Source organism: Asterias amurensis, chromosome 18 (genome assembly GCF_032118995.1).
Source record: "Asterias amurensis chromosome 18, ASM3211899v1".
Lineage (NCBI taxonomy): Eukaryota > Metazoa > Echinodermata > Asteroidea > Forcipulatida > Asteriidae > Asterias > Asterias amurensis.
The window spans coordinates 14,205,367-14,220,200 of NC_092665.1; the positions used below are offsets into that span (position 1 = coordinate 14,205,367).

General features: G+C 40.5%; 1 protein-coding gene across 2 annotated transcripts; it reads left to right on the plus strand.

Annotated features, from left to right (window-relative positions):
- The first annotated feature begins 342 nt into the window (after nucleotides 1–342).
- Nucleotides 343–12,811, plus strand: LOC139951137 (uncharacterized). 2 transcript variants are annotated; one of them, XR_011787737.1, is made up of 5 exons: nucleotides 343–463; nucleotides 1,654–1,967; nucleotides 3,281–3,518; nucleotides 4,727–8,954; nucleotides 9,544–12,810. XR_011787737.1 is itself a non-coding variant. In XM_071949988.1 (4 exons), exons 2-4 carry the CDS (start codon nucleotides 1,692–1,694, stop codon nucleotides 7,540–7,542), a joined length of 3,330 nt encoding a protein of 1,109 aa, XP_071806089.1. In that variant the 5' UTR covers nucleotides 343–463; nucleotides 1,654–1,691; the 3' UTR covers nucleotides 7,543–12,811. The 2 variants fall into 2 exon arrangements, 1 of the variants encoding a protein (XP_071806089.1); XM_071949988.1 differs by having other exon boundaries at nucleotides 4,727–12,811.
- Nucleotides 12,812–14,834: the final 2,023 nt, after the last annotated feature.

Sequence of the window (14,834 nt, forward strand, 5' to 3'; positions counted from 1 at the left end):
AGCAATCATTGGTTAAAATCAGAATTTAACTGATTCCAATTGGTCTATGGTCACTCTCTAAATACCGGGCCTTCTTATCAGGCGCAAATAAATCTGGTCGAAAGATAACTAACTACACACTTGCAACAACAGAGGGCGTTTGAACATTAAAATACATGTTAAACTGTCACCCTTAGCCATCATAAGAAAAAAAGTATATGCTTTTTTTTGTAGCCTTTTCAAATGGTACCTAGACTTATACGAACTAAACCTGCCACACTCTTGAGTCGGCAGTGCAACCGACTAAATGTGGCCCTCTGTTTCTGTGTCATTAGAAAGGCGTAAAGTGCGTCTTTTGTTGACGTTGTCCCATGTATTTTGTCTAATTTACCGAGGTGTATGCGGTGTGGCTGGACGCTGGCGGTCGACTAGACACGAAGATTTGACATATTAAACGCCGTCAAAATCGTAAGACTACTTGTAGGTAAGTTGTTTAGAGTAATAATGCATTATTATATCATTTGTTGGCATCGTAAAAATCAAGGTTTAGGCTGGAAATGGGCCCGATAAAGCTACTCGTAGCGTCATGCCCCCAGGGCCAGGTCTTCGGGTTAGTCTTCGGTCAGTATTCTTCCATTTCTTTTCACTCACACTACGCCTAGCGGAGGAAAGCATTCAGCATGCTCAGCACTGACCCCTCATCGGAGACTGGTCTGTCCGAATGAATGTACCTGGGTTGGTGTCCGGGCTGGTGACCCTTTTTACAACTTGATTTGAATAGGCAACTGGCAAATAATTAAAAGGGGGATGATTTTTATTTTTTGGAGGGCCAACCTCATCTCACAATTGTCACAGCGGTCACAACAAAGTGACTGAGTTGTGACCGACTAGAGTCTAGAGTGTGTTTTATTTCTACAAGAAAGATAATTTAAACGAAAAAGGTATTAAACCAATGGGGAACATGACCATTGTTCCATAAGGTTTATCATCGCGAATAGCAAAATATCAAGAGAGGGCGCTGTTGAACCCACACGAAGATATAGGCGCATCGCCTGTATCTTCGTGCATGACAACATACACCGCATAGCAAACTGCCCATCTGCCTACCCACACTGCATTGCGGTTCTAAATCGCGATAAACCTTATAATTAGTTGGTTTGCTCACTTTACTCAAATTACTGTATTGACCCCTTGCATGCGTATCACACGCGGCGACTGATGCCACGCTCACCGTGTTGGTGGGCAGTTAGGTTTACGTGTATTAACGCCGCGTCGCCTAAAATGTACACTTTCACTGCATAACACGCAGCATAGAGTTAATATAAAAACGCACAGTGAAATTGCCCACCAGTATGGCGCATTCAAGGTTTTTCTGCTGATGACGTCAGGTGAAATGGGTCAATACAGCGCTTTGATCTTGTCAAAAAGGCAATTTATAATTGCTCTGTTGCAGTACAGTATAATGATGTATGTATTTGATGGGTTGAGTGGAAGATGGTCAAACTAAGGTCAAACAGACTCAAATCTTGTGGTCCAGTGCGACGGCTACGTATTACTCTCTCCAAAGGTTTCAGCAAAATGGTTTCTGTGCTACATTAAATTTCTGTGCCTACAAGTACAAATCAGTGTTAGTTAATTAGTCAGTGTTGTTGTCCTTCTTTTGATTTTGAACAGTTTCTAGATCACGTCTGTGTTGAGACCCTGCATCCAAAATGGACTCTACCCCAGCTCATCCTCAAGACGGGTGTGGTCTACTCATCCCAGACAACCCCACCCCCAAACCGATGAAGGACCGCACCCTTCAGACACTCCCAGGCGGTCTGAGGTTCTCGGTGTGGATGGAGAGTGAGGCGGGGCAGCCAAAGGCTGCAATGAAGAAAGGCGTCTTTGCTACCAAGAGGTTCCAGTCGGGGGTGTGGTTTGGTCCCTACGAGGGGACTGTTGTTCTCCCTTCTGAGGGCGGAGTTAAGAGTAGCGAGATGTGGGAGGTAATGAATCCCTAACAATAATAAGAACTTTTGTAACATATCGGTATATCTGTCAAGTTTTGACGCTCATTGCGCTAATGACAAGTGGGTGATTTAATTGATGTGTTGCATTTGGGATAAAGTCTATTATTTTATTTTTTTTAACACTTTTTATACACTGATCTGTGACAATGTGTGAGAAGCACTTTCTACTTGGTGCTTTTTTTGCGTCTTGTGAAAAAAAAATGTACAGGCTACTGTAGTGGATGATTTGTTGACTTTTTAAAGATTTTAAAGGATATTTTGTGTCCATTTTAGTGTACCACACTGATCACTCACCTTTTTGCGGGGCCTGGCAAATTAAGTCAACCCTCCTACTGTTTGACCACTCAATTTCATCCAGTGGTTTTGAATCATAGATAAAACTACACTTAACACGGCATGTGGTGAATGCATCGATACGGTACACAATACACATTTAACCCTCCTACTGTCTTACTGTTCAATATCATCCACTGTGGTTCTGAATCATACATAAACTATGCCAACCCGGAACAAACTAGGCCTGGGCGAATTATTCGAATATCCGGTTAATGGCGAATAGGTTTTCCTATCCGTAACCGCGAATGCCTTTTTTTCTTAACCGGATATCTGCTTTATACGCCTCTCTTAATACTTATGCATGACGACATAATTCTTACCCAAAATGAGGCTATGGGCGCACTTCCCCCATCACTTGCAGTGGCTGCGCCCATCGCCTCGTCTTGAGTTAGCATTGTGACGTACCTCATGCATAAATATTAAGAGAGGCGTATAAGAACTCTTTATAACTAACCTTTGTATGACATATTGAAGTGGATGCATCTAAATAGTACACAGTCAACCCTCTTACTGTTTGACCATTCAATACCTTCCACTGTGATTTTGGATGATTATGTACTTAAAGACAAACTATGCTAGCCTGCTATTGGCGGTTATGTTATAAATGCATACATAGTTTGTTACTTGGAAAGTTCTGAACAAAATTGTTCCAAGATTCATCCCAATTAGTTGAATTGTCTGGTAAACTTGCATCTAAATGTTATGGGAAGTTAGGGTATCAATGTAAACCTTTAAGGTTTAAGGGAAAGTGTTGGGTAAAGGGAAATAATATTGATCATTTCAGTATCTTTACTTTCCCACAGATCCACTGTTATGGGGTAAACCTTGCCATTTACATTGATGGTAGCGACATTAAGTTGATGTGTTTGGTAAACTTACCTCCGAGTGTCATGGAGTGTTAAGGGTGTTAGGTAAATAAACTTAATCATTTCAATATCTTTACTTTCCCACAGATCCACTGTTATGGTAAACCTTGCCATTACATTGACGGTAGCGACAGCGACGTCTCAAACTGGATGACTCACGTCAAGACTTCTCAGGACCCTGGACCCGGTGTGAATCTTCTGGCCTATGAACGTCACGGCTGTATCTTTTACCAGAGCTTCCTTCCGATCGATCCTGGCCAACAGCTCACAGTCTGCCTGAAACATGTCAAGCTCGAGCACAGCCTGGACGTGGACGGACTACAGAGTAAGTACATGAAACCAGGGCCTAAGTTTATGGCTCTGCTTACCGTCAAATTCTGCGCTTACGATCACCGTTCTCCGCTTTCCCTTACTTCTTTGCTTACATGAAATTGGGCCCAGACCTACTGCTTGTTCTTATCTTCACAATCTTCTTTTAGTCCCTTACCAATAGACCTTTATCACGCTGTCACCATCTTGGTCATGTTCCCTGTTTCCAATAACAGTAATGAATGGTAACATTCATTGCGCATGGCGCCAGACTAATATTTCATCCAGCCTCAGTTTGGTTACTATGAGTTGGAATGGAGTAAAGTCGAGATGACCACACCGTGATAAAGGTCCATGGTGGCTTTTAGCCTTGTTTTAGGCGAACATGCTTAAGAAAATACAGTCACTTATTAAAGACCGTAACGGAAGGGCTAAGATTTTTAGCAAAAAAAAATGCAGGTTTGCAGCACTTGTAGCTCAAAATGTCACTGGCCCAAAAATGTTTTTATTAGACCATTATTTCAGAATGTAAAAACAAAACGAAGGTAAACATGCTCCAAGTTACTAAGAAAAGATGATCTCATTTATATTATTGGTTCAAAAGACACAAGTGCCAAGACGTGGACCAGAACCCACACTCTGACAACACCAGAGTGTGAACCCGGTGTGGCGGTTTCAACTTTCCACCGTGTTCAGTTTTCCGAATGACCAAATACGGTAACATTATGTCATGCGATGCCTGCGCACAGCAAGCAAAAGTAGTCAATTTTTAGTGCTGTATTGAGTCATCCGTGTTACTCATAGGTAGCTGTCATGGCGGCGTCCACGAGTACAATGAGCGGCGAACGCATGGATCGTATGAGAGAATTTGGTGTGGCACAAGCAGTGTGACCTGCTTAAAGTTGTACGCATGAATACGTGTAAAGATGGGGCAAGAGAATGTGACTAAACAAAAAAGAATCGTACTAATAAACAATTTGGGGTCACTGAGAGAACTACAGTACTCGCCAGGGTACTCGCGGCGGTATTTTTGTCTGGCTACGTCACCCGAAAACTGAACACGCCGGAAAGCTTAAACCGTTCGAACAATGGTGAAACATCCGGCTACGTCACCCGGAAAACAGAACATGGCGGAAGACTGAAACCGCCACACCGGTACACTAAACCACTCTGGCTCAACACCCCTTGGTGCTCTGGAACTCATTGTCTTTCATATCCTTTCAGGTCAACCCAGTAGCTGCGGTGTTTGCGGACTCCAACAGCTCAGCCACACCCTTCCAGCTGTGAGCCACATCCACAAACCAACAACGCTACAGAAACCAGCTCCTCGCCAGAAGACAGCCATCTCTCCCAACACTGCCGCCACAAAGCGACAGGCCCTCAACAGCAAGATCGAACTGCTGAGGAAGAGGGTTAAAGGAGAGTCCAGCCAGATCTCCAACATTGCCAACATGTTGAATTTTGGTGCGACACAAGACCAAACATCATCCAGTGATTCCAGAAAGGGCAATAACCAGTCCAACCGAAGGAAAAGTGGAAAAGTCGAGCAGCATAAGGATAATTTCTACACAGACCTTCAAACTCAGTCCGACAGTGACCCAAACTTTTCTGGACACAGCTCCGGACATTTACAGATGTTCCCACGGAAGCCCGACAACACTGCCATGACTGCAGTCAGCAACTTTAATCTGCACTCAGGCATAGCGCGCGGGTTGTTGATGGCAGCTCATAATACAATTGAGTCAGCTCAAACTTCTGGAAGAGGTCAAAGTTTTTACCAGCCAGGTAATCACTACGACAAACAGCCATCCTCGCTTTCAGACGCCTCGTCAAGTCTTTATTTTACCTCTTTGAAGACAGAAACTAGTGAAGGCTCAGAGCTAAATAGACATCAAGCTGCCTTTACCTCAGACGTGTCTGACATTTCCGGCGTTCAAGATCTAAATGGAAAACCTTCACGCGGTAGGAAATTCCTAGAATCAACTGCCAAGAAGAAGAAGTGTAAAGTGTTAAAACGGAGGCTGCAGAAGCGCTTTCCGCACCGGCGGTTTTTCTGCATTTATTGTGGATGGAGACTGAAGGAGCTACATCACTTCATCAGACATAAGAGAGTTCACGCTAAGCGATATCATCAGCCAAAGAGGAACACTGCGGTGATTAAAGTCGAAGATTACAAAGAGGAGGGCTTCCCAGCAGACCAGAGGTCGACCAAAGGGCACGCCTGCTCCGTATGCAGCAGGACCTTCAAGGAAATCCACACGATGAGAACGCACGAACGATCTCATTTAAATCATACTTGCCACTACTGCGGTAAGGTATTAGGCTCCAGCTCTGCACGTGTCGTCCACGAGCGTGGCCACACCGGTGAGCGTCCCTTCCAGTGCGACGTGTGCTCCAAAGGCTTCACGACGAGCTACATGCGAACCCGGCATAAGCAGCAGTGTCATAACACGGAGCGCCCGTTCAAATGTGAGCACTGTAACAAGAGGTTCAAAGTTCGCAATGCTATGACCACCCACATGAAGAAACATACCACCGAAAAGAATCTTCCCTGTCCAGGTTGCGACAAAATGTATTCTCTGCGTCGCGATTTACTCAGACACATGAAGACCCATACAGACGAGCGACCCTTCCAGTGTCAATACTGCAAGAAGAGCTACAAACAGAAGTCCACTCTGACGACCCACGTTCAGAAGCATTTTGTCGGTAACTTCGGCTGCCAGTATTGCCCTCTGAAATTCAGGACAACGCAGGCACTCGGGAGACACGAAACTGAACACACAGGGATCAAACCCGTCTTCAAGAGGGTTGAGAAGCCATTTCCTTGCCGATATTGTGACAGGGTGTTCCCGCGGAATGTCAAGCGGAAAATTCACGAGCGGGTGCATACTGGAGAGCTTCCATTCAAATGTGACGAGTGCGACAAGGCGTACTCCAGCAAGAAAGGATTAGAAAGTCATATGAGAACACACTCTGACGAGCGACCTTACCCTTGTACTGTGTGTGGGAAGAGCTTTAAGGAAAGGAACACACTGAAGTGTCACATGCGAATCCATACAGGAGTGCGACCTTTCAAATGTGAGCAGTGTGACAAAACTTTCAGGGTGAGCGACGCCCTGAAAAAGCACCGCCGCTCACACAGTGACGAACGCGCATACAAATGTCAGCAGTGTGAGAAAGCCTTCAAGCAATTGTCGGCACTGCGGAAACACGAGCGCTGGCATTTGGGACTACGACCTCACATCTGCGATATCTGTGGTCGGGATTTCGTCGATCGCTACCGCTTGAGGATCCATCAAAGTATTCATCTGGCAGAGCGCCCTCACAAATGCAACCAGTGCGATAAGAGTTACACTGAAGCGTGCCGGTTGAAGCGCCACATGAAGGACCATGAGAACCTGAGGGATTTCGAGTGCGAAATCTGCAGCAAGAAGTTTAACTTCAAAGACCAGCTGGAGACTCATATGAAAACACACAGCCAGGAGAGGCCGTTTGCATGCCCGCGCTGCCAGAAGTGTTTCAAGAATCGAAGCGCCCTCCGCAGACATCAACGCGTCCATTCTGATGACCCCGCCTACCCGTGTCCTGCCTGCGGTAAGACCTTCAAGTTTCTACGCTCCTTGAAGAAACATGTGATGGTTCATTTGGAGAAAGACGTGCTTCCACTGGAAGTGTCTTCAACCATCGCTGACATCTGCGGCGCATTACCCTCCGAAACGGAATCAAGTACAGGTTTTGAGAACCCACTCGCTACATCTCAGGCTCTCCTTGGCGGTGTCGGAGGAGAGAACCCGATTATGTACGGCAACCATTTCACCCACCAGCCAATGGACTTTTCAAATTCGGGTATGAAGATGTACCCAACAAGTCTTGGGATGTACCCCGACGAGCCAAATATAACTGAGTCGGATCAGAGCACGATAGTTGATGAGAACGAAGGCAAAGACGCAGATGTGGATACTGCCCAAAGTAGTCAAGATGATGTCTCGTTTGATCCCCTAAAAAAAATCAAAATAGAAATCTGCACAGAGGATGAATAGATCATCTGTTGGTGGACAGTAATACATTTCCAGACCTACATAATTATCATTGAAACGTCATCCTCTGTCGTTTGGAATGGTAGACAAACTATAATGCCAGTTTGCATTCGTATGGTGAATGCATGTACAGTACATTGTAGCAAACAGTCAACCCTCCTACTGTCTGACCATTCAATATCATCCGCTGCAGTCTTAAATGATAGAAACACTATACATGTTCATGTACCTACCGGTTATATGAAGTGGTACACATTTAACCCTCCTACTGGCTGACCATTCATTATTACCTACTTGTAATTTTGATTGATAAAGTATAATCATATGTTTGGCTTCGCTTCTGGCTTATGCGCAGTCTTTATAGCTGAAAGGTATTAACATTGGAGGCAGCAAAATATCTATAGAAACTTAAAGTAAAAAATGAGATTCAGAGTTTCACTTGGTTTTCTTCACTCGGAAATGAGTGGATCACGTTCATAACTCAATATTGCCATTTTTTTTGTTTATTTATTAAGATTTTTCAAGTTGAATAAAGTGAAAAGTAGATTAACAGTAAATTAATATACGTATACATGTACAAAGGGCGATTATACTTTTGGTAATTACTTATAACAACTAATATCCATCAAAACTTACTTGATACAAGAAGCATTGTAGCTGTTGATAAGGTATAACATGCTGAGAAATTATTCCATTTTAAAGGGAAGGTATACGTTTGGTTATTACTCAAAACAAATATTAACTTATAAACTGACTTGGTAACGAGCATTGGAGAGCTGTTGATAGTATAAAACATTGTGACAAACGGCTCCCTCTGAAGTAGCATAGATTTTGAGAAAGGTAATTTCTCACTAAAATAATAAAAGGCTTCTAGCCAGAAGTCTTTTATTCCTATCTGAAAACACACAACTTCGTGTGACAAGGGTGTTTTTTCTCTCACAATTTTCTTGCAACTTCGATGACCAATTTAGCTCAAATTTTCACAGGTTTGTTATTTTCGCTTATGTTGGGATAAACCAAGTGAGAAGACTGATCTTTGAAAATTACAAATAGTGTCCACTGTCTTTAAGGAATGTGGTTTAAGAGAGAGGGATTCCAAAACGTTTCAATCTGAGAATCATTTCAGTATGAAACATTTTCGCAGAATGTTTTTTTTTTTCAATTTAGTATTGTTCTTCTTTCGTGGACATAACTGCTCCAGATATTCAGTGATATCTACATATATGCTACCAGCTTTTCAAATAACCTTAAACAGGTTTGACTGTACTGTACATGTCTACATTTTTTTATAGGATTAAAACGATTGAACGGTTGTAAAAACAAGATTCTTCTTTGCCTTTAAAGCCATTATACACTTTCGGTACAGAAAAAAAAAAGTTCACAGATTTACAAATAATTTACAGGGTTTACAGAAGGTAATGGTGAAAGACTTCTCTTCAAATATTACTGCATGAAATGCTTTACTTTTTGAGAAAACATTGAAATAATATCTATTCTCGATAGCGAGAATTACGGATTTATTTGAAACGTGCGGAAACAAGAGTGGGTTTTCCCGTTATTTTCTCCCGACTCAAATGACCGATTGAGCCTAAATTTTCACAGGTTTGTTATTTTTTATAGAAGTTGTGATACACGAAGTGTTGGACTTGGACAATACTGCTTACCGAAAGTGTATAATGGCTTAAAAGTGTTTGGGTACTTTTTGTAAAAAAAAAAAATAATGTACACAGATTTACATCAAACTTCAATGTTTGGTGATAATGGTGGTAGAGGGCTTCCCTTAAAACGTTACTTGCTGAGGTGCTATAGTTTGTAAGAATTGATTAAAACAAGTCACGAAACTAGTTTTTTGTCTCGGTCGGACGAAAATTATCTTAGCATGTAAAACGTGTTTACCAGTTACTATCGTGACATGGTTTTACTCATTTCACAAAAACTACAGCACCTCAGCAAGTATTATTTTAAGGAAAGCTTTCTACCAACATTATCTTCAAACCGTGTAAGTTTAATGTCAATCTATGGACTTTGTGTTTAAAGACACTGGACACTGTTGGTAATTGTCAAAGACCAGTCATCTCACTTGCTGTATCTCAACTTATGCATAAAATAACAAACCTGTGAAAATTTGAGCTCGATTCGTGAAAAATTACTTTCTCACAAAACTATTACAACTTCAGAGGGAGCCGTTTCTCACAATGCTTTATACTATAAACCTCTCCCCATTACTCGTTACCAAGAAAGGTTTTGTGGTCATAATTATTTTGAGTAATTACCAATAGTGTCCACTGCCTTTAATTTACTGATACTAGTATTAATATAAACCATATTTAAACCACCTTTGACACGGAATTTATAGAGTGCTTTTTGCTGTTATCCTCGGGTCAAAGCGACATGTGAAATTACTTAATCATATGTAACAATTTATAACTCATTTTTATAAGGCACTTTTAGAAGAAGTTTTTATGTTGTTGTCGTGTTAATGTTGAAGTTGTATGGACTTTTTATGGTAAAACTGATGCAAAGCATAACTGTACAGGTGTAAGTAGATGTAGAGTTTAATATAATTCAGGTATAACGTTTTAGATTTAGGGCCTGTATTTGTTATTAAGTTTCAAATAAATAGCTATTAATTAACATTTTTTAACAATGACTATGTAACTGTGAATCCAAGGGGCTAGAAACTCAAGAAAAATGTCTGCTAGATCACAGCTCATGTAACTTAAGTACTTTTTTGTAACACAAAACACAATGTCCATAGATTTACATTAAACTTACACGGTTTGAAGAGAATGATGGTAAAAATCTGACCTTTGAAATATTACTTTCTGAGGTGCTGTAGTTTTTGAGTAATCAGTAAAACAATGTCATACAGGTATGAAACGGACCAGTGGTCTAGTGTGGTTTTCAAGATACATGTATTACCCTTCGACTCAAATTGAGTTTTAAAAAAAAGATAATGTCTTGGGTTTTTTTTCTTTTGTAGAACTGGTTTTATTAACTTGAACTTGTAATAATAATAATAATAATAATGCCTTAAAGACAGTGAACACTATTGAACCAGATTTCGACAAAAGAAAGAACAATCTTGTCTTCAAATGTTTTTTTTTTTAACAGAATGCATCCGTGAGAATGCAAATTCACTTTTCCTCACAAGATGGCTGAAACAGAAGTTTTTTTTACAGTTTATCAATCTACACTCAAGAATCATCCACCTACAATGTTTCAAATTTTGACAGAAACGAGTTGAGAAAATCCTGTGCTACTTCCTTTAAAGACACTGGACACTAATGTTTATTGTCAAAGACCAGTCTTCTCACTTGGTGTATCTCAACATAAATTATGCATAAAATAACAAATCTGTGAAAATTTAAGCTTAATTGGTCGTTGAAGTTGCGAGATAATAATGAAAGAAAAAACACCCTTGTCACACAAAGTTGTGTGCGTTTAGATGGTTGATTTCGAGACCTCAAATTCTAAATCTGAGGTCTCGAAATCAAATTCGTGGAAAATTACTTCTTTCTCGAAAACTGCGTCACTTCAGAGGGAGCCAGTTCTCACAATGTTTAATACCACCAACCTCTCCCCATTACTCGTCACCAAGTAAGGTTTATGCTAATAATTATTTTGAGTAATTACCAACAGTGTCCGCTGCCTTTAAATCCTATATATTAAAAATAATGTGAGATAACTGAAAACATAAGCTTGTAAAATGAAAAGATATACATTTTTTCAAACTCTACTGAGGGATCATCTACAAATGTGTTCATTTTCAAAACAAAACTTGAATAGTTGGACTCTTTTAAGGAACACGTTGCCTTGGATCGGTCGATTGAAAAGCGTTTGTAACCGTTCGTTATAAAATGCATATGATTGGAAAGACATTGTAAAAGTAGAATACAATGGTCCACACAATGATGCATCGAAATTGCACGGGTTTCCTTTTACCTCGTCGACTAACACGTTCGGCCATTATTTTATGACTCCCATAAATGGCCGACCGTGTTAGTTCGCACAGTAAAAGGAAAACCACGCAATTTCGAGGCAAATGTGTGTGGATCATTGTATTATACCTTTAAAACATCTTTCCAACCATATGCATTTTATAACAAACGGTTACAATCGCTTTTTATAGACCAACTCGTCCGATCCAGGGCAACGTGTTCCTTTAAGTTTAAGGGTCTTGGAAAGTCAGGTTTTTAATCAAATCAATGGACATTTTTGTCTTTAAATTTTATCTTTAAAGAAGGGCCGGGTCTACATTACGGGAACGTTGTTAAATTTGGGATTCAGTTCATGTTAAAGGCAGTGGACACTATTGGTAATTACTCAAAACAATTATTAGCATACAACCTTACTTGGTGACGAGTAATGAGAGCTGTTGATAGTATAAAACATTGTGAGAACTGGCTCCCTCTTAAGTAACCTAGTTTTCGAGAAAGAAAGAAATGTCCACGAAATTTGATTTTGAGACCTCAGATTTAGAATTTGAGGTCTCGAAATCAAGCATCTGAAAGCACACAACTTCGTGTGACAATGGTGTTTTTTCTTTCATTATTATCTCGCAACATCCACGACCAACAAAATTTTCACAGGTTTGTTATTTTATGCATATATGTTGAGATACACCAAGTGAGAAGACTGATCTCTGACAATTACCAAGTGTCCAGTGTCTTTAAAAGAGGACAGCAAAACAAAGAAACACAAAGCAGGAATGAGATTTGGGACTTCCAGAATGAATGCTTGATAAGCAGAACCTCTTTATAACCGTAATCTTTATACGAGTGTCTACTTTATATCAGGAATGTTGTTATAAGAGGACAACAAAAGAAAGAAACACAAATCAGAAATACAAGATTTGGGACTTGGGAATGTCCTCTTTCTAAGCTGAACCTCTCTATAGCGGTGCTCAAGGGTTGACTGTAGTCAGGTCACCATTTGGTACAAGGAGAAACAGTATTCATGACTGCTGTTGTATATCGGGTACTAGCTGAAGGTTGTGACAGCATGTTCAGTGTCTATATCCTTATAAGTAATCGTGTTGTTAGAGTGGAAAATTCGTCCGTGAATGTTTTGTAGATGTTAAGTATAATACAGTCATCTCAATTGAATCTCTTGCAAATAGTGGCAAACATTTTTAGACAATAATAATCTAGAATTATGTGAGTATTAATGCCAAATAAACCAAATTATATCCAGTTAATCAGTTGTGGTTATGTTTTTAGACAAGATAAACCGCTTTATTCCACATAAGGCCTAGTCTTGTAGTCAAGTCGGTAACTGTTAAGCGCAGTGTGGCTACAGGGGGGGTTTGTAACAAATAGGCAGCGCCTAACGACTTGTCATCAAGTCTACATTATGGCCCGGTATCTGAACTATATAGGCTTCAAAGCATCCTCAAAGAAACATCAAACCACCTTGTGTAACCAAAGGCATTGGACACTATTGGTAATTATTCAAACTTAAGCATAAAAAGTTACTTGGTAATGAGCAATGGATAGCTGTTGATATTACGAAATATTATGAGAAACGGCTCCCTCTGAGAAAGAGATACTGTCTCACTCGAATAATTAAAAGACTTCAGGCCTGACGCCTTTTTTTCATATAGCACCTGCTAAAAGCACACAAATTAATTGTGCAGGGGGCGTTTTTCTCTTTAATTATTCGATAACCAATTGAGTCGTAGTTTTCACAGATTTGTTTCACAGATTAGGCATAATATGGTGGGATATAACATAATGAGAATACTGGTCTTTGACAATTACCAAAGGTGTCCAGTGCCTTTTAAAGGTTTTGTGAATTTACAACATTTTGATGAGATTTCTTCGATTTTAATCGATTTAAAAAAAATTTAAAAAAAATCCAATGATGATTAAAACCATAATAGGCCCTAGAATACCAAAGATTGCAGAGTAGTGCTTTTTAAACCATAAAACCACCCTCGGGAAAAATGGACTCTCTCAAGCTTCCATTATAACAAGAAGAGATAAAGAAAATGAAAACATGGGGCGACTTTGGAATGTCATTAAAAGTCTTCATTGTTAAATGAAAATAAGGAGATCTGCGCACCGTTTACGCAGCAGCCATTGTGGCCGTAGGAAGCCTACAAATAAGATGGAAACTTTGGAATGTCATTAAAAGTCTTCATTGTTAAAATGAAAATAAGGAGATCTGCGCACCGTTTACGAAGCAGCCATTGTGGCCATAGGAAACCTACAAATAAGATAGAAAGGAGAAAGAAACTGAAAACAGGTGGTGACTGTGGAATGTCGCCCTCATGAATGTTCTTTTTATATGCAAATAAGAAGATCTGCGCACCGTTTTCGAAGCAGCCTTTGTGGTCAACATACCACATGGCATTGGCTGCTGGGCGGTCGCGCTGGCTCAGGGCATTGCTGGACGGGTCGCGCTGGAGGCAGGACAGCCATTGCCGTATCTCTCGGCATGCATTTTGGACGTCGCGTTTTCTGATGAACTTTCTTTGTGAATTTTACGATATTCGCAACCAAGGACAGTAGTGCATTCAGAAATATTTCTGCAATAGCTGTTGCACGTTTATGTTTGTGATATTCTACTAAAAGCTGGCCAAGTTTTGAAGTAGGCCTACAACAAAACAATATATGAACCGTGTGCATTATGTCACTGGCAACTGGGGACAGTTTTCACTAAAAACTGCAGTAGGCAAATAGGCCTACTTGACACAAAATTCAATTTTGAGCCATTCCGTACTTTTCAAGAATTCCACAAAGTTCTCTCGGTTCGACAACAGACTTTTAGTATAAATTTCAACATCGGTGTTGAGGTGAAAGTGGCTTCGATTGGAGAGAGGCCAGGGGTTTGGGGGAAGCTCCGATCCGGTGAATTGCTGGTGCGGTGTAAAACTCCACGACCAAGGCCGAACACATCGATGAGCCAATGGCTTCTTGTTGACGGTTGAGGTAAGGCTTTTCCCGGGATTTTGGCCCTCCACTAAAAACAGCGTAGGTTTCTCTACGGTCCACCACACATTGGGTAAAACTCATTAAACTTTAAGTAAGAGTGGTTTAAACGCAAGTATTGTATTTTAGTATCCCCTTCTTTGAAACTTTCCGTATCTTACCGATTTTTTTATATCTAATGAGCAAGTTGTGGCAGGCAGGATACAGAACCTTTCTTTCATGTACATTTATTTGCTGTTAATGTTACCTACCATTCAATTTAATCATCTGCATTTTCTTGACCCTAAAATAATAAACTTCTTAAGCAAGTATCTTCCAGCCCAGCCCACCCCTTTTGTATTACAAAAAGTACCTAAATAT

Excerpts from the sequence above, each read along its gene's own strand:
- LOC139951137 (XM_071949988.1), top strand. The coding sequence starts at position 1,692 with ATGGACTCTACCCCAGCTCATCCTCAAGACGGGTGTGGTCTACTCATC. Across the intron at positions 1,968-3,280 it reads AGAGTAGCGAGATGTGGGAG|ATCCACTGTTATGGTAAACC; the intron begins GTAATGAATCCC and ends ACTTTCCCACAG. Across the intron at positions 3,519-4,726 it reads GGACGTGGACGGACTACAGA|GTCAACCCAGTAGCTGCGGT; the intron begins GTAAGTACATGA and ends ATATCCTTTCAG.